The 22931-nt window shown below is 42.6% G+C and overlaps 1 protein-coding gene across 5 annotated transcripts in view; it reads left to right on the forward strand.

Annotated features, from left to right (window-relative positions):
- Positions 1–22931, forward strand: part of Txnl4a (thioredoxin like 4A) — a 38099-nt gene that overhangs the window by 4259 nt on the left and 10909 nt on the right. For 3 of the 5 annotated variants that reach the window (XM_026381133.2, XM_026381134.2, XM_077792262.1), the window contains 2 exons: positions 3223–3326; positions 7639–9095. In XM_026381133.2, the coding sequence (XP_026236918.1) occupies positions 3223–3326; positions 7639–7810 (276 nt within the window). In that variant the 3' untranslated portion in view covers positions 7811–9095. Of the gene's footprint in view, positions 1–3222; positions 3327–7638; positions 9096–10621; positions 10815–22931 lie in introns of those variants that run through there. The other 2 variants (XR_013342361.1, XM_026381135.2) reach the window with 2 other exon arrangements.

The following is a 22931-nucleotide window of genomic DNA, read 5'->3' on the forward strand; positions in this document are numbered from 1 at the left end:
CTCTAGCTTGGTATGTGCAAATCTGATTGCTTAGATGCCCCCCCAGCCTCCTGAAGGTAGGTCCCTTGTCTGGTCCTTCTGCACCACTGCTGCACCTTCTTGTGTTCTACTTCCTCATCCCAGGTGCTGAGTCTGGAACTTGGCTGCTGTCTCCTCTTTCTCTTATTCTGGTGTTCTCTTTGCTTGACGGATTCCCACCCTCCTTCAGCCTTTGCCTGCTTTGGGCAGGACTCTTCCTTCAAAACTCGGAGATCTCATCTAGAGCATGGGCTTTGGACAGACACAGGTCACTTTCCATGTGGCTCAAAGTCATGACCTTTCTGAGTCTTGATTTCATTATATGAGAAACATCAGCAAGGCCTTTATTTAGAGGTATAGACTTAGGATTTATGAGTGAAGAGTGCTTTGTGCAGGGTGTATTCCGGGTGTCCCTGAGCCAGACTTCAGTGTGCCACAAGTTCAGTTGGGTCCTTGCAGTACCAGAGCTGGACATGATAGTCTATTGGAATGGACAGAGGGAGATACATGGGTATAAGCTAGAGCACAGGAGGTGCATGCTGTGTCTTGAACATGTGGCTTCCCTGGGTTTCAGGGTTGTGTGGTTGGTATTCACTGTGTCTGCTCCTGAGCAAGCCTTCTGGGGTGGAAGTGCAGCTTGGCTCCCCTTCCCAATGCCTGCAACCATTCCATGTCTTGGCTCCTGTGATGAGAGTTTGTTTGGTTTTATTTAAAGCCAGAATACAACTTAACTAGTTTACTTTGAAAATAAAGCTGGTCCTAGGGACCTGACATTTACATTCCCTCTGCAGGTGGTGTGGGAAACCAGTCTTGGAGAAGTGTGTGTTCATGAGTTGCCTGACCAAGAGGAGGATGTGCATTATCACTGTGTGAAAGCCTCACATGAAGGGTTTTGCAAAGTGATGTGTGGGCAGTGAGGCACACCAGGTGCCCCTCATGCCAGAGTTCCATAATAATCTCGGCACCACAGCTGGAAGGCAGACAGGTGGAGGTCTCACCACAGGTCAACTCTGTCTTTCCAGAGATGGTTTAAATTTCCTTAGTGGGGGTTGTTTTGTTTTGTGTTTGGCTGGTTTGTTGCTTTGTTTGTTTGGTAATATTCCAAAAGTGAAGCATGCAGTCGTGAGTGAGGTTTTTCTCTCTCAACCTCTACAAGTGTCAGCATTTGCCAGTCTTGTGTTTTCTTTTTTTTTTTTTTTTTAAAGACAGCTTAGTTTTTAAAAAATTTTTTTTAAATTGTTGATAGATCTTTATTTTATTTATTTGTTTATATGTGGTGCTGAAGGTAGTACTCAGAACCTCACACATGTCAGGCATGTGTGCTACCGCTGAGCCACAGCCACAGCCCCAAGTCTTGTGTTTTCTAAACCTTGTTTGCCATGCTGTGATACTTAGAGCAGATCCCAGGGATCATGTCATCATCTGTAGGTGATGGTCAGGATTTTAGAGTTGGTTTTATGGAAAGGCATATTGTACATACTGGTTTCCTGTAGCTGCTGTGAGAAACCACAACCTAGAGGACTCAAAATGATAGAAATTCTCTCACAGTTCTGGAGACCAGGAGTCCACGGTCAAGGTGTGGGCAGGGCTGTGCTCTCTGGATTCTCAAAGGGAGACATTTGGTCTTTTCTGGGCTCTGGTGGTTACCAGCCCCTCTGATTCCCTTGGTTTACGGATCCCATCACATGAGGCTCTGTGTTCCCTCCATGTCTTTCTTCCCTCCCCGCCCCGCAACTGAGGGTTGAACTCATGTGATTTACCACTGAGCTATACTCCAGCCTTTTTTGGCCTTGAATATGCAATCTCTTGCCGCAGCTTCCAGAGTCACTAGGATTACAGGTGTGGGCCACTGCATCTATCTACTGGACTCTCCTCCTGCAGGATGACCTCCTCTTACCCTGATTTCTTCTTCAGTGATCCTCTTTCCAAATAAGTCACATCCTCAGTTTTGGGAGTTAGGACTTCCTGTCTTTTGGGGCAGTTGCAGTTCAAGCAGTAATGTTACAGGTGAGTTGGTTATGCTTCCTAGAGGGCATTGAGAAGTTTATAAGGAGCCTTTAACATGTCAAGATGCTCTGTTCCGGGCTGGGGATGTGGCTCAAGCAGTAGCGCGCTCGCCTGGCATGCGTGTGGCCCGGGTTCGATCCTCAGCACCACATACCAACAAAGATGTTGTGTCCGCTGAAAACTAAAAAATAAATATTAAAAATTCTCTCTCTCTCTCTCTTTAAAAAAAAAAAAAGATGCTCTGTTCCTGAGATTGTATTTTAGCCTTTGTTCTTAAGGCCAAAAGTATACCCAGGTGAATGACAGGTGTTTGTGGAAAACAAGAGAAGACTGGTAAAATAATGGCATAGCTGCTTGGTGGAATAGCATGCAGGGATGAGAACTATGTTTTTGGAAAGTAGGTGATTTGCATAATAATGCTTATATTAGAGCAGTATACAAAATACGACCTCATTTTGTTAAAACAGCATAAATAAACTTTACAAATATAATCAGGAAAAAAGGTGGGACAGAATCTCTCAAAAATACTATTCTCTGAGTGTGGGATTGGAGGTGTTTTTAGTCTTAAAAATTTTTCTGTGGGGCTGGGGTTGCAGCTCATTTGTAGAGTGCTTGCTTTGCATGTATAAGGCATTGGGTTTGATTCTCAGCACCACATAAAAATAAATAAATAAAATAAAAGTATTGTGTCCATCTACAATTAAAAAAAAAAAATAAAAAAAAATTTTCCCTAAACTTCTGATGAGCCTTGTAATTAAAGAAAAAATTACTAGAAAGTTGTACATTATCAGCTGGGGTCCTAGCTGTTCATATTTGCCAGGGTTCAAGCCTGAGCAGCTGGGGCTGCATGGGCTTGCTCAGCAGTGTTGCTGTCATGAGTACTTGTGGAAGGCCTCCTGGGTTACACCAAGTTTGTGTGCCGTGATGCGTCTGGGCTGTTTTCTGCAGGGCTTTGGCAGCTAGCTGCTTGAATCAAGTTTGGCTAGCTCCTGGCCATCCGAGGTCACAGTGCAATTTGGAGTAGGCAGCTGGTCAGGATGTCACGGTGTTTTCTTAAGTGTTGGCACTGTGGGGGAAATTTTGGATAAGTGGTTTGAAAAAAATTGTCCAGTTTACATAAATTCTAGCTTTTGATTTTTTAAATGTGGTTTTTATGGAATGAAAGTCAAATCAATCTGTTATTTTTAATCTCTTTAGGTAAAAAATTTTGCAGTTATTTATCTCGTGGATATTACAGAAGTACCTGACTTCAACAAAATGTATGAATTATACGATCCATGTACTGTCATGTTTTTCTTCAGGTAAGTTGTTATTTACATGACATATTGTTGGTTTGGACCAGATTCTATAGCCTAGAAGGAGTGTGTTAATAATGAGCCATTTCATAATGCAGGTTATAACACAAGCTGATCAGTGACTCTGAATGGTTTTCAAAGTGACAGTTTCCATTTTAGCATTACCCAGTGACCAGTTACCTTTTGAAGTAACTTTGCCCAGAAATTTGGGTGAAGTGGAAAGAAATGGAAGACACCCTCATTGACATTTTAGATGCCTTTACATGCAATCTGTGGATGAAAAGTGTTTTAAAATAACTCACTTGTTAAGCGTGATGTCAGTGACTTTAATATTTAATGTTCTGTTGTAAGAACAAACTCTGAATGTCATTACTCCCTCACAAATGCAAGTTTATCTTCTCAGCTCAAAAATTATGTTGTGGATATTTAATTTGGAAAGAAATCACCATTTCATACTATTGTTGACAAAATTTCTATGGTAGTTACCACAGAAGTTGGTAAAAGCAGTGTCAGTGTTGGCTGTATTCCAGAACATGCGATTCCTAACCTCTGGGATTGCATGGGGGTGCTTTAGTTTATGTTCTGCATGATAGTGCTGTACATTTGCACCCGTTTGTGAGCTTACAGTTGTGGAGGTGCAATGTCTGGCAGGGCCAACTGAGTTCTCTACTGAGGGTCTCACAGACCAGAACCATGGCCTGGGTGCTTGGGGAGGGCCTAGGGAAAGTCCACCTTGGCTTGCTGGAGTTGTTACCAGATGCAGGTCTCACAGTGGGGCTGAGGCCTGTTTCCTTGCTGCTGTCATCTGGGCTATTCTGCTCAGAGCCCTGTGCATTCATGGCAGTGTTGGGTGTGTGGGGTCCTTTGCATACCCTCTCACTTCCAGTTCTAGTTAGATCACCCAGACAATCCAGGGTAACCTTCTTATTTTAAAGCAACTAATTAGGACCGTAATCTGTAAAATTTCCTTTTCAGTGTAACAGAGTCACAGAAATGAAGCTTTTTTTTTTGATACTGGGGATTGAATCCAGGGGTGCTTAACTGCTGAGCCACATTCCCAACTGTTCTTTGTATTTTGTTTAGAGACAAGGTCTCACTAAGTTGCTTAGGGCGTTGCTAAATTGTTGGGGCTGATTTTGAACTCCTGATCCTTCTGCCTCAGCCTCTCAAGCTGCTGGGATTACAGGTCTGCGCCACCGTGCCTGGCTTGAAGGCCCCCATCCTCTTTTTAAACTTTTTTAAAACTTTTATTATTATGATTAGTGTTGAGGGTCAGACCCAGTGCCTTAATGTTCTAGTCAAATGCTATGCCACTGAGCCACAACCCCAGCACTGTAAAGCCTTTCTGTATTCACAGAATTATGGGAAGCATTTTAGGAGTTTACCTCCTGTAGTCTGCTCTCTGTTCACAAGGATTTGCATCCCCAATGGCCTGGGGATATAACTCAGTGCTAAAGTGCTTGCCTTGCATCTCTCCCTTAAGCAGAATATTCCTCACCAGGGTTACTGAGGACCCCGTCTCAGGACAGAATCACATTTTCCACATCACCTATGTTGGGTGCACATAAGGCTTTGCAGGGGACCCTCTTCTTTACTTGTGAAGCTGAGACAAGTGAGGCTACACCCCAACAGAAGACTAGACCTAGGGAAATGCAGAAAACTGGGAGGCTTCCCTCCAGGGCTGGACAGTGAGGCCCTGGGCTGGCCCTCCTGACCCCACGTTCCACATTTTGGGACTGTTTCTGCACAAGTACCTTTTTGCAGTTGAGGTTTGTAGGTGGGTAGTTTGCCATCCTGCATCTTGCCACTGCACTGGGGCCATTACCTCCTCCAACACTTCTCTCTGCCTCTCACAGTTTCAGGTCGAGGGGGATACCTTCCCCCATATGACACGTTGTAAGCTCTGATGGCGATGCCCAGGCTTCCAGATGCCTCCTGTGGGCTGAGAAGACCTGTGAGGCATACCCTCATCACCTGGGCCTGGGTCCACTGACCTGTGATCTTTTCTGGTTCTCAGCAAGAGACCATATGTGCTCTTCCTTTTCTTTGTTCCACACAGTCAGCAGTCATTGTTGAATTCAGCATCTTGTTGCTTGCAAAAGCTAAGAATTTCTTCTTCCTCCTCTTCCTGTCCCTTCTTCTCTTTCTCACCCTACCCCCCTCCCCCTCTCTCCCACTCCTTCCTTTTTCTTTCTTTTTCTCCTCCTTTTCCTTTTTTTTTTTTTTTTTTAACCAGGGATTGAACCCAGAGTTCTTAAGCACTAGGGTCACTTCCCCAGGTTGTTTTTTTGTTTTTTCTTTTGTTTGTTTGTTTTTTTGTTACCAGGGATTTAACTCATTGGCACTTGACCACTGAGCCCCGTCCCTAGCCCTATTTTGTATTTTATTAGAGACAGGGTCTCACTGAGTTGCTTAGCACCTTGCTAAATTGCTGAGGCTGGTTTGAACTTGCGATCCTCCTGCCTTAGCCTCCTGAGCTGCTGGGATTATAGGCCCTGGCCACCCCAGACCTTTTTTATGTTTTGTTTTGAGACAGGTTCTCACTGTGTTACTCAGGACCTCTCCACATTACTGAGGCTGACTTTAAACTTGCTATCTTCCTGCCTCAGCCTCCCAAGCTACTGGGATTACAGGCGTACACCATCGCACTTGACATTTTATTATTCTTGTCAGCTGTTTATACCAGTTTGTTGATTTCCTCTCAGTTTACTATAACTTGCAAGAAGAAACCAGGCTTGCACTGTCAAGTCTTTGCTTGGAAATTTCCTCTGCTAGATATCTTAGCTCAGAGCTCACAAATCCTGCATCTCACAACTGTAGGACACTGTGACCCTGTTATTCCCACCATGTAGGAGGATCTCTTTCCTGCCTTTGAGCAGCTGACTCTTCAGATGAGACAGGGAGGCCATTTGAGGCTGGAGATGGTCTGGTGGGCAAGGAAGGCAGCTTTGGGTGGTGGCAGGGGCACACTTTGTGTATTTGTGGTTTTTAGGACTGATGGTCTACTTAGAAAAGGAGATGAAACTTGCTGCTGTTGTTCTATTACCTAGGATAAGTAATGTGAGCACTTTAGTCACTCTATACATTGGATAGGTATGTTGAGTGCCTCCAGGTTTCATGGTCTTGAGCTGGGACATAGGGACAGATAGGTAGTTCAAATGGGAGTAGAAGTGCCAGAGGACAGTATGTACAGAGATGTAGGTATCAAACTGGGCTGTGGAAATGTGCCTGCTCCCTCACAGCCACACATGGGCCCTGAGGTGAACCACAGGACAGGACTGACCTAGCTAGCACCTGAGCACAGGAACAGCTGAGGTCCCTAACCCGGGTTTCTGGGCCAGTGTGTGGACCTGGAATGTCACCCTGATACAAAGACTGACATCAGATGAGTGGTAGCTGCTTTGGTTGAGGGGAGACCAAATGAGAGAAGCAAGCTTATTGAACAGGGTTGAACTGTACATATGATCCTATAAATGTGAAAAATTGTACTAGTAAAAATCTGTCTTCAACAAACCTGGGAAAATGCATGCAAGTGCAAAAGAGGGTTAGCAGCTTTACTCTGGACGGTGCAAGTATGAATTCCTAAGATAGAAGTCTAGGGCTGGGGATGTGGCTCAAGCGGTAGCGCTCTTGCCTGGCATGCGTGCGGCCCGGGTTCGATCCTCAGCACCACATACCAACAAAGATGTTGTGTCTGCCGATAACTAAAAAATAAAATATTTAAAAAAAAAAAAAGAAGAAGAAGAAGTCTAGCCTCTTGAAAAACAAGTATCCAAAAGGGTCATCTACTTCCCTGGTCCTGGAGATGCAAAATGTCATGGGTAGGATTTTTGTAGAATTTGTGCCAAAGACTTTTAAGAGCAACATGAAAAACTTACTGCTTTTCAGGAAAATTAATACAAACCTCTGACTGTCCCTTTAGGCTATTTGTCCAAAGGACATATAGAAAAGTCTAGAAAGAGTTTGATGTCCCTGCATTGTGTTATTTATTTATTTGGGTTTTTTTTAATTGCATTCTTTTTTAATATTTATTTTTTAGGTGTAGATGGACACAACACAATGCCTTTATTTTTATATGGTGCTGAGGATCGGACCCGGGTCCCGCCCATGCTAGGCGAGCGCTCTACCGCTGAGCCACAATCCCAGCCCTGCATTGTGGTTTTTAGAAATAGCATTTGGGTGTCTCCGCCTTTTCTTGATCCGAGGTCTCCTCTTGGTTGTATGTATCTGTCAGTGATGCAGCAAGCATTTGTGACAGCAGGAAGGCGGGGCTTTGGTGGAATCTGCTCTGTGCACTGGTGCCTTTCTCTCTTTGTAGGAACAAACACATCATGATTGACTTGGGCACAGGCAACAACAACAAGATCAACTGGGCCATGGAAGACAAGCAGGAGATGGTTGACATAATTGAGACTGTATACCGTGGCGCCCGGAAGGGCCGGGGCCTGGTGGTGTCCCCCAAGGACTACTCGACCAAGTACAGATACTGAGGCGCGTGCCAGGGCCTGCATGGTGCCATGGGGCCCTTCCCTGGACTTGCCCTGGTCTGTTGAGAACTGGAGGGCTAAGGGTCACACACCTTCACTAGCTGAAACAAATAAACACCTGAAGGAGCACCCACCACTGTTTGTTCTTAAGAACCTGTGTAGCTGACTGGTGTTGGTGGTCTCAGTTAATTGCTACCTCACCCTTGCAGAGGGGTCAAGGTGTTTTTCCTGTGGGATTGGATTCTGTAGTCTTGAATAGTTTACCAGGGCTGCCATGGCCAAATATGGTAAACCTAGTGGCCTCTACCCCAGAAAGCAGGGTTCACTTCTGGAGGCCAGAAGTCTGGGGTGAAGTTGCAAGTGGAATGGGTTCCACTGAGGGTGAGGGGAACGTGGAGGCACCCACAGTTCTTATGTCCCTTGGCTGGGAGTTGCTGTACTTGAGCTCTGCCTGTCTTCACAAGTGCATGTATATGTCTGTCTCCAAGTCTCCTTCTCATAGGGATGCCATTCATTGTGACTTCATCTCATATCTGCAATGACCACATTCCAGGTAAGTCACAATCTGAGATGCTAGGGGTTAGGACTTCTGTGAGTGAATTCTGTGGTGATACTAATCTATAACAGAATCCAAAGTCTTGATCGTATTCTGGTTATAAAAACAGTGTAATGCCCTTTGGAGGCTTCCCTGTGGGCAGTTGAGCTGTTTCTTTTTCTTCCTGAGGTTGGGTTTGATTTGCTCGCACACATCCTATTGCTGTGGCTCCTGGTCTATCCAGAGAACAGTCTCCTTATTGCACTCCCAGGCTCCCATGGCTGGAAGTCCCTGTCACCTCTCAGTGCAGATTCACTCTAGTGAAACCTGGGGGCACGTCTAGAGAGGCTCTGTTGGCCAGGTGTCCTTGGGCAGGTTGCTTTCTACACACTTAAAGTGCTGAGTGCTTGGTTGGTATGTGGTGGAGTGAGTGAAGTGCTCACTGCCGTAGTTAAAACACATGGAATACCTGAAAGAGTGAAACAGATTTCTTATCTACATATATAGGTAAGAATGCTTCTTAATTGGATTTAAAATTCAAATGTGGGCCTGGGGATGCAGCTTAGTAATGGAGCACTTGTCTAGCATGTATGAAGCCCTGGATTCAATTCCTGGCACTGCAAAAATGTTTCTTTTCAAATGCAAATCTGTAATTTAATCTCTCTGGTGTCAGTTTTCCCATTTGTAAAATAGGGAATTTCAAACCATTTTGCATTGTTATGAGGGATTAATAAAAAATCTATATAATCTCAAGTACCTGGCATATAATAAACATTGAATATCACCCTCCTGGCATTTCTCCAAAGAAGGAGAACAAATGGCCAGACAACATGCAGCAGTGCTCATCACTCATCACCACTGCTTGTGAAGAGGCTGTAGTTAGCCATGGTCCACCACTCCCTGCCCACTGGGATGCTAGGTAGAAAGTCGGGCTGACAAGTGTTGATGAGTCCTCATGAACTGCTGACAGGATAAGATGATGTAGCCACTCTGGAAAATAGGCAGGCTGGTCTTGAAAAAGTTGAATGTGAATGCCCCATGATCAGCCCAACGTATCATTCCCAGGTGTGTGTACCCAAGAGAGTTGAACACATGCTCCATAGAAGCCTGTGCTCAGTACCATTATTCTTGATGGCCAGAACAGGGAAGCCCCCGTACCTGTCAGTCAGTGGGTGAATGAACAGAATGTGCTGTTATCTGCACAGGGCAGTGTTCTGTGTTTGTAAAAAAAAGAAAGAAAGAAAGAAAGAAATGCCAAGCACAGTGGCACACATCTATAATCCCAGAGATGGGGGGGTGAGTCAGGAGAATCACAAGTTCAAGGCCATCCTGGGCATCTTAGCAAGACCCTATCTTAAGGGCTGGAGATGTGGCTCATTGATACAGAAAAAAAGGAAAAGTAGGGCTGGAGTTGTGGCTCAGTGGTAGAGTGCTCGCCTAACATGCGTGGGGCACTGGGTTCGATTCTCAGCACCACATAAAAATTAAATAAAGATATTGTGTCCACCTAAAACTAAAAAAAAAGGAAAAGTACCAGAAAAAGGAAAGAAAAGAGGTACTGTTAACATGCCACAACATGATGAACCTTGAAAATTTCAGGTGAGAGAGGCTACCTGTCACCCAGCCTGCAAAAGATACAGAAGAGGCAGATCCATGTGGACAGCAGGGAGTTGGTGGTTGCTTGGAACTGGGAGGAATGAGTGAGGGGAAGGAGCAAATGGGTGCTGGGTTTCTCTTTTAGATGATGAACGTGTTCTAAAATTGTGGTTGCACAACTCTGTAAGATCATGTAGTTGTGTAATTGGGTGAATTGTGTGGTATGTGAGTTGCATCTCATCAATAACAGCCTTATTAGCCATTATGAGAAAAAGATAAGCAAAAAGTTTACATCCCGTATCTGTGAGCCTATTGTGCGCCTGTTGTAAATGTGTTGCGTGTTGCATTACTCTGCTTGGACTGCCATAACAAAACACTGCAAACGGTACTTAAATGGCAGGTTTATTTCTCACAGTTCTGGAATCTGGAAAAATGTAGGTCAGTGTTCCAAGCCAAGTAGTTTCAGGTCTCTCTTCCTCCTTGCAGATGGCAGCCTTCAGCTAGAACGAGTTTGATGTCCCTGCATTGTGGCTTTTAGAAATAGCATTTGGGTGTCTCAGCCTATTCTTGATCTCCTCTTGGTTGTATGTATCTGTCAGTGATGCAGCAAGCATTTGTGACAGCAGGAAGGCGGGGCTCTGGTGGAATCTGCTGTGTGCACTGGTGCCTTTCTCTCTTTGCAGGAACAAGCACATCGTGATGTGAGAAATTATACTGGTAAAAACCCATCTTCAGCAAACCAGGAAAAAGGCATGCAAGTGCAAAACAGCTTTACTCTGGAAGGTGCAAGTATGAATTCCTAAGAAAGAAGTCTAGCCTCTTGAAAAACAAGTATCTAAAAGGGTCATCTACTTCCCTGGTCCACAGAGAAAGCAGGTGAGCTCCTTCTCTCATAAGAATGCCAGGCTCATTAGACCAGGTCCACCCTTTGACATCGACCTGTGAATGGACAACAGGCACATGAAAATTCAGTGCATAGCAGTTACAGAATTGTAATATGTCTGCTCAAGCTTGATTTTAATAACTGTCTCCACTGGTGCTTTGTGACTGCAGCATAGTCAAATGTATAAGGACTTGGTTTTATATTCCATTATTTTGTCTTTTATGAATCTACTGTCTACCTTGACCTGAGCTGGGTTCTTCTCAATTTTCACAAACTCTACAGTCACCTACAAGGTAGATTTTTAAAAAAATTTTATTTTACTTTATTGAGAAAGGGTCCTGCTTTGCTGCCCAGACTGATCTCAAACTCCAGGGCTCAGGTTATCATCCTGTCTCAGCCTCCTAAGTAGCAGGGACTACAGGCACATACCATCCCCCGTGATTCAGAAATAGAAACAAACGCAGGTACCCGAGGTATAATAGCAACAAAGGATGTGAATTCATAACCTGTGCCTGCATGGCTACCAAGCATTGCCTTATCTGCTGCCCACATTACTCTGATCCGATTGGAACTAGCTAGTGCTTTTCAGCACTTGGCAATTTTTCTCCCATCTTCCTGTGGTAGTCTTTAGGCAAACTCGGGGAATTACTCCACTTGACTAATCGGGAGGCACAGAATGAGTGTGTGATCCCATTCACCAGAGATGGGCATGCACACACAGGAGAGGCAGGAATCTTCATTGTAGCACCGTTGAGAACAGTGTAAGTCTAACAACAGATCATTCAGTGGACTTGCATAGCAGTTAGTAGCTGAACCAGTGCTTCACACATCTTGTGCTGCTGAACAGAAAAGTAGGGCAGAGCTTGCAGACTGGTGCCATTCCCACACAGCTATTGAACATCCATGAAAGACCAGAAACATGATCACACCAGTGTGTGGGCACTGGACTTTGTAGGCATCCCATAGGCAGGGCAGCCTTGGCCATGGGCCCAGAAAAGAAACAGAACCACACCCAGAATCAAAACGTAAGATGTGTTTCTGGTCTTCAGGGCTTTTCTCTGGAAATCAAGGTGCTCACTGGGAACATGTGGCTGACCTGCTTCATGTGGGTGCCATTTCTAATGACTTTTCTACATCATTTCTGTTAGTGGCTAGAACAGGTGTTTTTTTTGGTTTCTGTCACAGTTCCTGGTTCATGACTCTTATCGCCCTTGTTGGCTAAGTGATTATCCTGGTGCACATCAGGCCCCAGAAGGAGCCTCAAGAAAGCAGAATTTCTCTGCAATCTTTCCCACTTTCCACCTACTCTTTTCTCTTTATAAGGCAGGCCATGGAAACTGTGGTCTTAATTCTGTGACCTGCCTTGTCTGGTAGCAGGTGCTGTGTTTTGGATCTGGAATATGCCTCCAAAGACCTGTGTGTGTGCTGAGGCTGGGTCTCCAGGTGGTGCATTGTTGGGAGGTGGTGGAGCCTTTAGGAGGTGGGCCTGGTGAGTGGGGTAGGGTGTCCCTGAGGCATCTTTTGTCCCTGTGGCCTGGGTGACATGCGGTGAGCAGCTTTGCTCTCCCTCTCTGGCCCACCATGATGTTCTGCTTCCCCACAGGCTCAGAAGCAACAGCCAGGTGACCTTGGGCTGAAACTGTTAGCCAGAGTAAACCTTTCCCCTTTAAGTTGTGTTCCTCCTGCATCTTGGCACAACAGGGTCCTGCCCAGACCTGCCACGAGGAATGCTGGAGATGTGAGCCCATAGGCCATCTGGGCCTCCCATCTGGCCCTCCAGCTGTAGATCTCCCCTGTGCCAGCTGCATTCACGTGCTGTCCATGCTTCAGTCATGCCTATGTCATGAAGTTTCCATACAATTCCAGTATCAGGCACAGTGGTATGCCCCTGTGATAACAGTGGCTTGGGAGGCTGAGGCAGGAGGATCACAAGTTCAAAGCTAGCCTTAGCAACCTAGCATGGCCTTAAGCAAATTAGTGATACCCTGTTTCTAAAAAATTGCTGGGGGGGATGTCTCTCAGTGGGTTAAGCACCCCTGGTTCCATCCCCAGTACTGAAAAACAAAACAAAACTCCCACTCTAGTCTGCAGTTACACAGTAGGGTGACTAAAACAGTAAAGTCCTGTGCTTTCAGAAGCTAGAAGGCATTTAACAATTTTTTGTTTGAAGAAAAGAGTATATTTTAACCTCAAATAAATGAGGTTAAAATATACTCTTTTCTTTAAATATTTTTTAGGTGTAGATGGACACAGCCCAATGCCTTTATTTTTATGTGGTGCTGAGATCAAACCCGGGTCCCTCTCGTGCTAGGCGAGCGCTCTACTGCTGAGCCACAAATCCCAGCCCCTTGATCTCATTTAAAGGTACAATGTACACATGTATCAAAACATAAAGTGGCACCCCATTAATATGTACAATTCTATGTTTTTATGTGTCTGTTAAAATCAAGGGCTCAGTGGTAGAGCACTTGTCTAGTATGCATGAGGGCCTAGGTTTGATCTTCAGCATCAAAAAGAAATAAATTTAAGAAAACCCCAAAGAACAGGCTTCCAGGAGCTCTGGACAGGGGAGCTCGTGGAGGCTTGCTGGAAGACCACCAAGAACTGATTACCCCAGCTCCACTGAATGGAAGGTCCTGCATTCGGGCCTCTTCCAGGCCGCACCCTGAGGATATCTTTTGACTCTGTGTTCTTGAAAGTGTGGGTGTTCCCCTGAGTTCTGTGAGCTGTTTTGGCAAACAGCCTGAGGAGGGGCTGTGGGGATGCACTTAGTCTCCTGTGTGTGAGGCCTGCCAGTACTGCAGGAGGCCTGCTTTGGTCCTTGCCTGCAGTGGGGGCCAGCTTCCAAGACTGAACCCTCAACCTGAGGGTGCTGCCTCCGGGAGGAGTTTTGGAGCTGAATTAGAGTAGAGGGCTGCTGTTGTCTGCTGCTGCAGGATGGCTTGCTTTCTGTGAGGAAATTTCCATGCTTCTGGGGATTGCAGAAGTCTGTGGCCTGTTGGTGGTGGGTAAGAGTGAAAAGAAGTATAGGTTTCGGGGTTTTTTGTTTTTTTTTCCTACTCAAAGCCTTCTAAAATGTACCTGGCCCTAGCATTCTTTTGAATTTATGTTCATCAGAAGCTGTGAAGAGGATCCCTACAGTCCCCTGAGATGTATGCTGTGGACATCCTGGGGTATGCCTTGAACTTCTGGATACCTCTCTGGTCACTGCTATAAATCTACAGGATCTCTGGCCTTCCACAAACAAAAAGTATCACAGAAAAGATAGGTCTTTTGAAACTCTTAACATTCCTCTGTTCATTCCAGTCTCCTGTGCCTGGGACACAGGGGTTGTGCCCAGCATTGGGCACAGTATTGGGCACGGTGGACCACAGTTACACATGCTGCTGCCCCATGGAAGGTATGGTAACACACAAGTCAAATTCTGGCCATTATAGTTAACATGAAGGGAATGCTGAGATCTGACCTAGATAGGAATGCAGAGGTGTCCCATGGAAATTGTTCAGTCTGAGGTGAGATTCAAAAGGGGCTCCTAAGGAGGTGGGTATGAGAACAGTCCTTTTCAGGGCGTCCTCCAAATTAGAGACCTTGTGGTGGAGCCATGAGCTTATCTGAGGGCTGTGGGAGGTAGTGTGAGGCCACAGGGCACCACCATTCATGACTCAGTACAAGTGGCTTGACAGCCTTGATCTTGGGAACAAGGGGTTAGGGTTATCTCAGCCCTGAAGGATCTTGCTGGATGATGTAGGTGAGGGGTCAGGGTGGTCTCAGCACCAAAGGGTCTTGTTAGAGGGAGAGGCATCAGGGTTTCAGCTCTCTTGCTGGAGAGGGTGGATCAATGTATAATGAGGCTAAAAGGAGGTTCAGGAGAGTTGGAAACTGGTATAGATCAGGCAAGAGACAGATTGGAAGTGGAGATGCTGGTGTGGTGTAGGCAGGTGGACAGAATTCTGACATAGGAAGGAAGTTAAGTGCATTTTCACTAAAAATTTGAGAATTTAAAACTTTGAGGGATACACTCAGAACTTCTTCCTTGCAGATTTAACCCTCTGTTTTTTAAGTTTACTTAAGAAAGGAATTAGTAGCTGGGTAATGGTGCATGCCTGTAATCCCAGCGGCTCAGGAGGCCAAGGCAGAAGAATCTCAAGTTCAAGGCCAGCCTTGGCAACTTAGTAAGACTGTCTCAAAATAAAAGAGAATTAAAAGGGCTGGGGATATGGCTCAGTGGTTGAGCACCTCTAAATTCAATCCCTGGTACCAAAAAAAAAAAAAAAAAGGAATTAATAAATGTTTGGCACTCTTTTAAAAGTTTTTGTTTTAGGTAATAACTAATTGCAGCCCTTTTTTTTGTTTTGTTTTGGTGGTGCTAGGGATTGAACCCAGGGTCTTGTGCATTCGAGGCAAGCACTCTACAAACTGAGCTATATCCCCAGCCCCCCTCTTTTTTTTTTTCTCTTTAAACTTTTTTAGTTGTAGGTGGACACAATACCTTTATTTATTTATTTTCATGCGGTGCTGAGGATCAAACCCAGTGCCTCACCCGTGCTAGGCAAGTGCTATACCGCCAAGCCATAACCCCAGTCCCCCATCTTTTTAAATATAAATATTATTTAGTTGTCAGTGGACCTTTATTTAGTTATATGCTGTGCCGAGGATTGAACCCAGTGCTTCACACATGCTGGGCAAGCACTCCACCACTGAGCCACAGCCCAACCCTGCATCTTTTCTACTTCATCTGTTTCAAATGCTGAGTGTATGAACTGTTTCTGTTACTGATTCAGATCTGTTTCATTACAATTCAAATATAGGACCACTGGCATTAGCACCTACATAGGTCTCCTGGCCACCCACATGCATAGGAACTTAGGCTGCCACTCCTGTGTGGACCCCCATCTACCAATGTGGGAGTCCTACAGTCACCTCCATCTTGGGGCACTGCCACAGTCCCCAACATGTGGTAGCCTGTACCTGGGACCACTGCACTGGATCTGGTGACAGCTGCTAGCCACAATACTGCATGCCACAGAGCTGTATCTCTGAACATACCACTCAATGCCACCGCGTGGCTCTACCCCACCTGACACCCCATTGCTGAAAGCACGCGCCTCCATCTTGGGACACCTTAGTCGCAATATTTATTTGGGGCAACTCCTGACTTGGAACACCAGCTGGGACTTAGAAACAATATCAAGGTACCTGAAGTCCCCCAACTCCTCCTTCTCCCCTGCAGCTTCTAATCCGGCAGTCAGTGCCTGTGGCTACACGGCCAGTAGGTAGCTGGGAAAACCAGGTCCTGAACTACCCAGTGTAAAACAGCTCTCTGCCCCAGGTACGTAGCCTTCAGACCTCAGCCCCCAGAGTGCAGCCCACAAGACCTGTGGAGAGGAAGGTTCCTGATTGGGAAGTAGAGAGTGGGGGGGGGGGTGAGAGACAGTTTAAAGACTAAATTAGAGACCAGAATTTGCGAGTATACAGGCAATATAAGAAGAAAGACTAGGGGCCCACATCACATGAGTGGGCCCCAAAGGAGATCCTTGGGTTGCAGTCTCCCATTGGGACTGGCAAATACTATACCCCACCTCTAGGAGCCACATCCCAAGACCAACCCTCCCACCCCAATAATCTTCACCATCCTGAGGGTGGAGATCCCAACAACCCTGCCTATTGGATGAAAAGGGAAGCTGGAAAAATACTGATCTCTAACAAAAATAATCCTTGTATCTTCCTGGAGTCCCCCCCCCCCATCCTCCTGTCCTTACATCCCCAACATTTGTGAAACCAACCATTTTTCACAAATTAGACTACTGAGGAATGAGATGTCTGAATATTATATTACAGTGGTGTGGTATATTCTTTTATCTCCTATTTTTACTTAATATTTTTTTATACTCTACTGTCTACACTTACTTTTCTCCCCCAAATAATTATCTTTTCTGCTACTAACCAGTTTCTTTAGATTCCTGTTTCACACTTTCTAAAATCTAAAAACTGTACATCCTCACCTCCTAACCCCTCAACATGTCATCCTACACCTCACCCCTGGTTCTTTGTTCACCATCAAAAACTGTAGTCCCTTTTGCAAACCTACCGTTTATATTGTAGATAATAATTGAATTTACCATTTCTGTATATTGTGACCAACTGTAAATGTCTTAATAGCAGATATTAAGGTTGTATATTGTTTGTATTGGGATCTGTCCACATTGTTCTCCTTCTTAAAGGAGAGGTATTGGTCCCCTGCAGGGGCACTGTAAGGCTATAGAATAAAAAATGATAATTCCTCTGATCCCCAGTGCTAGAAGGGAAGACACAAACAACATGAAAAAACAAGGGAAGAAAGTGCCCTCAACAAACCAATATATTACATTATTAGAATCCATGGCCAGCACAAAAGAAGAAATGAAAGAAAAGGAGTTCAGGATACACAAAATTAAAATGTTCTGTGACTTAAAGGATGATATAAGAGCAAATACAGGCTGCAAAAGATCATTTTGATAAAGAGCTACATAAGCAGGGCTGGGGATGTGGCTCAAGCGGTAGCGCGCTCGCCTGCCATGCGTGCAGCCCGGGTTCGATCCTCAGCACCACATACCAACAAAGATGTTGTGTCCCCCGAGAACTAAAAAATAAATATTAAAAATTCTCTCTCTCTCTCACTCTCTCTCCTCTCTCACTCTCTCTAAAAAAAAAAAAAAGGGCTACATAAGCAAATACAGAAAGCAAAAGATTGCTTCAATAAAGAGAAGTTCTGGAAAAAAAACAGAAATCCTTGAAATGAAAGAAATAATAAACCAAATCAAAAGCATCACCAACAGATTAGATCACTTGGAAGACAGGACCTCATACAATGAAGACAAAATATATAATCTTGAAAAGAATGTTGTCACACAGTGAAGATGGTAAGAAACCAAGAGCAGAATATTGAAGGATTATGGGATAACATAAAAAGACCAAATTTAAGAATTACTGGGATAGGGCTGGGGATGTGGCTCAGCGGTGGCGCACTCGCCTGGCATGCGTGCGGCCCGGGTTTGATCCTCAGTACCACATACAAACAATGATGTTGCGTCTGCCGATAACTACGAAAATAAATATTAAAGTTTTCTATCTCAAAAAAAAAAAAATTACTGGGATAGAGGAAGGCATAGAATTCCAAACCAAAGGAATGAATAATCTCTTCAATTAAATATCAGAAAATTTTCCAAACATGAAGAATTAATTACAAAATCAAATACAAGAGGCTTATAGGACACCAAATACACAAAATCACAAAAGAGATCCACACCAAGGCACATTATATTGAAAATGCCCAGCATACAGAATAAGGAGAGAATTTTAGAAGCCACAAGAAGAAGGAATCAGATTGAATATAGGGAAAAACCAATTGGGAGCTCTGGAGATTTTTCAACCCAGACCCTGAAAGCTGGAAGATCCTGGAACAATATACCAAGCTCTGAAAGAAAATGGATGCCAACGAAGAATCATATCCAGCAAAATTAAGCTTTAGCTTTGATGATAAAATAAAAACCTTCCATGATAAAAGAATTTATGACTAGAAAGCGTCTTCGGCAAAATATTCCATGAGGAACAAATAACAATGAAAATCAGCAAAGGGAAGTGTTACACTAAAGGATATACTAATCAAAGTAGAAACCAAGTTAAATACCAAAAGTAAATATGACTAGGACTACAAATCATGTCTCAATAATAACCCTGAATGTTTTTTATTCTAATTTGTTACACATGCAGAAGGCAATTCATTTCATATTACACATAGAGCACAACCCTGAATGTTAATGGCCTACGATGACCAATCAAAAAGCTATACTGGCAGACATGGACTGCAGAAACAAGGTTTCTGTCCTCATATCAAATAGAGTAGACTTCAAGCCAAAGTTAATCACAGGGGATAAAGAAGGATATTTCATACTGTTTAAGGGAACCATACATCAATAAGGTACAACAATTATATATGCCCCAAACCATGTAGCATCTACACTCCTCAAACTCATTTCAAGAGTCAAGTAGACCACAACACAATAGTTTTGAGTGATTTTAACACACCTCTTTCACTGCTAGATAGATCTTCTGAACAAAAGCTAAACAAAGAAATTATAGAATTCAGTAATACAATCAATAACTTACATAGATAGAATTCTTTATCCATCAATGACTGTAATCACTTTCAGCACATGGATCCTTCTCTAAAATAGACCATATATTATGTCATAAAGCAACTTAGCAAATACAAAAAAAATTAGATACCCTGTATTCTATCAGATCATAATGGAATGAAATTTAGAAATCAATGATTAAATTAAAAATAGATGCTACTTCAACACCTGTAGACTAAATAATATGCTATTGAATGAACAATGGTTGCAAAAGACATCAAAGAGGTGATTAAAAAATTCTTAGAGGTAAATGAGAACACTGATACAACATTGAAATCCCTGAGACACTATGAAGGCAGTATTAAGAGGAAAGTTCATTTCATGGAGTTCATTCCTTTTATTTTATTTTAGAGAATTTTAATATTTATTTTTCTTAGTTTTCGGCAGACACAACATCTTTATATGTGGTGTTGAGGATCGAACCCAGGCCGCACGCATGGCAGCGCGCTACCGCTTGAGCCACATCCCCAACCCCTTCGAGTTCATTCCTTAAAAGAAGAAATGGTAAACAAATGATCCAATGTTGAATCTCCAAGCCCTAGAAAGAAAACAAATCGACACCAAAAGCAGTAGAAGATAGAAAATTAAAATCAATGAAATTGAGACAAAAGAAAAAATTGACAAAACAAAAAGTTGGTTCTTTGGAGAAATAAATAAAATTCATAAATCTTAGCCATGATAACAGGAGAAAGAAAGAGAAAACTAACATCTGTGATGAAAAAGGAAATATGATGGACACTACAGAAATATAGAATATAATTAGAAAATATTTTGAAACTTTGTACTCCAGTAAAATAGAAAAAATATCGACAAATTTCTAGTCTCATGATTTGCTCAGACTGAATCAGGATGATATATACAAGTTAAACATGTCAATTCAAGCAATGAAATAGAAGACACTATCAGAAGCCTACCAACCACGAAAAGCCTAGGACCAGATGGATACACAACTGAGTTCTACAAGACCTTCAAAGAAGAACTAATACTCCTCAAATTATTTCACGAAATAGAAAAAGAGGGAACACTTCCAAACTCATTCTGTGAAGTCATTATCACCCTGGTTCTAAAACCAGACAAAGATAATATCAAAGAAAGAAATCTTCAGACCAATATCTCTAATGAACACAGATGCAAAATTTTTCAATAAAATTCTGGCAAATACAAAAACATCAAAAGGATAGTGCACCACAATCAAGTAGGGTTCATCCTAGGGATTCACGGTTGGTTCAATATGAAAATCAGCAAATGTAATTCATCACATTAATAGACTTAAAGATAAGAATCGTATGATCATCTCAGATGCAGAAAAAGCATTTGACAAAATACAGGACCCCTTCATTCAAAACACTAGAAAAATGAGGAATCACAGAAACATATTTCAACATTGTAAAACTGTTATTCTAAGATCCAGACCAACATCGTTCTAAATGAAGAAAAATTGAAAGCATTCCCTCTAAAAAAAAAAAAAAAAATGGAACAAGACAGTGATGCCCTCTTTCACCACCACTATTTAACATAGTTCTTGAAACTCTAGCTAATCAATTAGACAAAAGAAATTAAAGATACGGATAGGAAAAGAATTCAAATTATCACTGTATACTGTTTATATGATTCTATACTTAGAAGATCCAGAAAATTCCACCAGACAACTTATACAACTAATAATAAATTCAGCAAGATATAAAATCAACACCCATAAATCAAAGGCATTTCTCTACACCAGTGACAAATCCTCTAAAAGAGAAACTAGGAAAACTACCCCATTTACAATAGCCTCAAAACCAAGAAAACAAAACCTTGGGAATCATTGAAAGAGGTGAACGATCTCTACAATAAAAATTACAGAATGCTAAAGGAAGAAATTAAAGAAGACCTTAGAAGATGGAAATATCTCCCTTGTTCTTGGATAGGCAGAATTCATATTGTCAAAATAGCCATACTACCAAAAGCACTATACAGATTTAATGCAATTGCAATTAACACACCAATGATATTCTTCATAGAAATAGTAAAAGTAGTCATGAAATTCACTGGAAAAATAAAGAGACCCAGAATAGCTAAAGCAAGAAGAGTGAAGCAGGTGGCATCACTATACCAAACCTTAAACTGTACTACAGAGCAACAGTAGTAAAACGGTGTGGTATTGGCACCAAAATAGACTTGTAGACCAATGGTGTAGAATAGAGGACACAGAAACAAACTCACATAAATACAGTCATATTAGACAAAAGCGCCAAAAATATATTGGAGAAAGAATATCCTCTTCAACAAATGGTGCTGGGAAAACTGGAAATCCATATGCAACAAAATGAAGTTGAGCCCCTATTACCATACAAAAAACAACTCAAATTGGATCAAGGACCTAGGAACTAAACAAGGGACCCTGTGCCTAATAGAAGAAAAAGTAGGCCCCACCTTCCTTAATAAGACTCCTATTATGCAAGAAATAAAATCAAGAATCCAAATGGGGTGGATTCAAACTAAAAATCATCATCTAAGCAAGAAACAATCAGTGAGGTGAATAGAGAGCCTACAGAATGGGAGCAAATTTTTACCACATGCACATCAGATAAACGACTAATCTCTAGGGTATATAAAGAACTCAAAAAGCTAAACACCAAAACAAACAAACCAAATCAATAAATGGGCCAAGGAACTGAACAGACACTTTTCAGAAGATGATATACAATCAAGCAACAAATACATTAAAAAATATTCAATATCTCTAGTTATTAGAGAAATTCAAATCAAAACTACTCTTAAGATTTTTATCTCACTCCAGTCAGAATGGCAGCTATTAATACAAACAACAGTAAGTGTTGGCAAGGTTGTGGGGGAAAAGACACTCATACATTGCTGGTGGGACTGCAAATTGGTGCAACCAATATGGAAAGTGGTATGAAGATTCCTTGGAAAACTTGAAATGTAACCACCATTTGATCCAACTATCCTCCTCAGTTTATACCCAAACGATTTAAAAACAGCTATGTCAATGTTTATAGCAATACAATTCACAATGGCTGAATTGTGGAACCAACCTAGATGCCCTTCAATAGATAAATGGGTAAAGAAACTATGGTATATTTACACAGTTGGATATTGCTCAGCATTAGAAGAGAATAAAATCATGGCATTTGCAGGTAATTGGGTGAAGTTGTAGAATATTATGCTAAGTGAAGTAAGCCAATCCCCAAAAAACCAAATACCGAATGTTTTCTCTGTTATCAGATGCTGGTCCATAATAGGAATGGCGGGAGGCATGAGAGGAATGGAGGAACTTTAGATAGGGTAGAGGGGAGGGGAAGAGAGGGGGTAAGAAACGATGGAATGAGATAGACATCATTACCCCAAGTACACGTATGAAGACATGAGTGGTGTGACTCTACTTCACATACAACCAGAGACATGAAAAATTGTGCTCCATATGTGTACTATGAATTGAAATGCATTCTGCTGTTACATGTAAGAAATTAGAATATTTTTTTAGAGAATTTTAATATTTTTATCTTCTAGTTTTCAGCGGACACAACATCTTTGTTTGTATGTGTTGCTGAGGATTGAACCCGGGCCGCACGCATGCCAGGCGAACGTGCTACCACTTGAGCCACATCCCCAGCCCAAGAATAAATAAATTAACTTTTAAAAAAAAAACAAAGCCCGATAGAAAACTGCTGGTGATCCTTAAAAGATCCATGTAGAATTTTAATTTGGAAAAAGTATTCATGTATTCATACAGCATATGCTTTTCTTCCATAATTTGTAAATATTATGCACTAAAAAAATATTTCTCCATTGTTTGCAGCTATCTGTGGTAAGTAGTTCACCACCTTTTGAATTCTTATTTCTTATTTTAATTTTTTTTAAAGAGAAATTTTTAAATTTTTCAGTGGACACAACATCTTTGTATGTGGTGCTGAGGATCGAACCCGGGCCGCA

The sequence above is a fragment of the Urocitellus parryii genome, chromosome 13, assembly GCF_045843805.1.
Source record: "Urocitellus parryii isolate mUroPar1 chromosome 13, mUroPar1.hap1, whole genome shotgun sequence".
Lineage (NCBI taxonomy): Eukaryota > Metazoa > Chordata > Mammalia > Rodentia > Sciuridae > Urocitellus > Urocitellus parryii.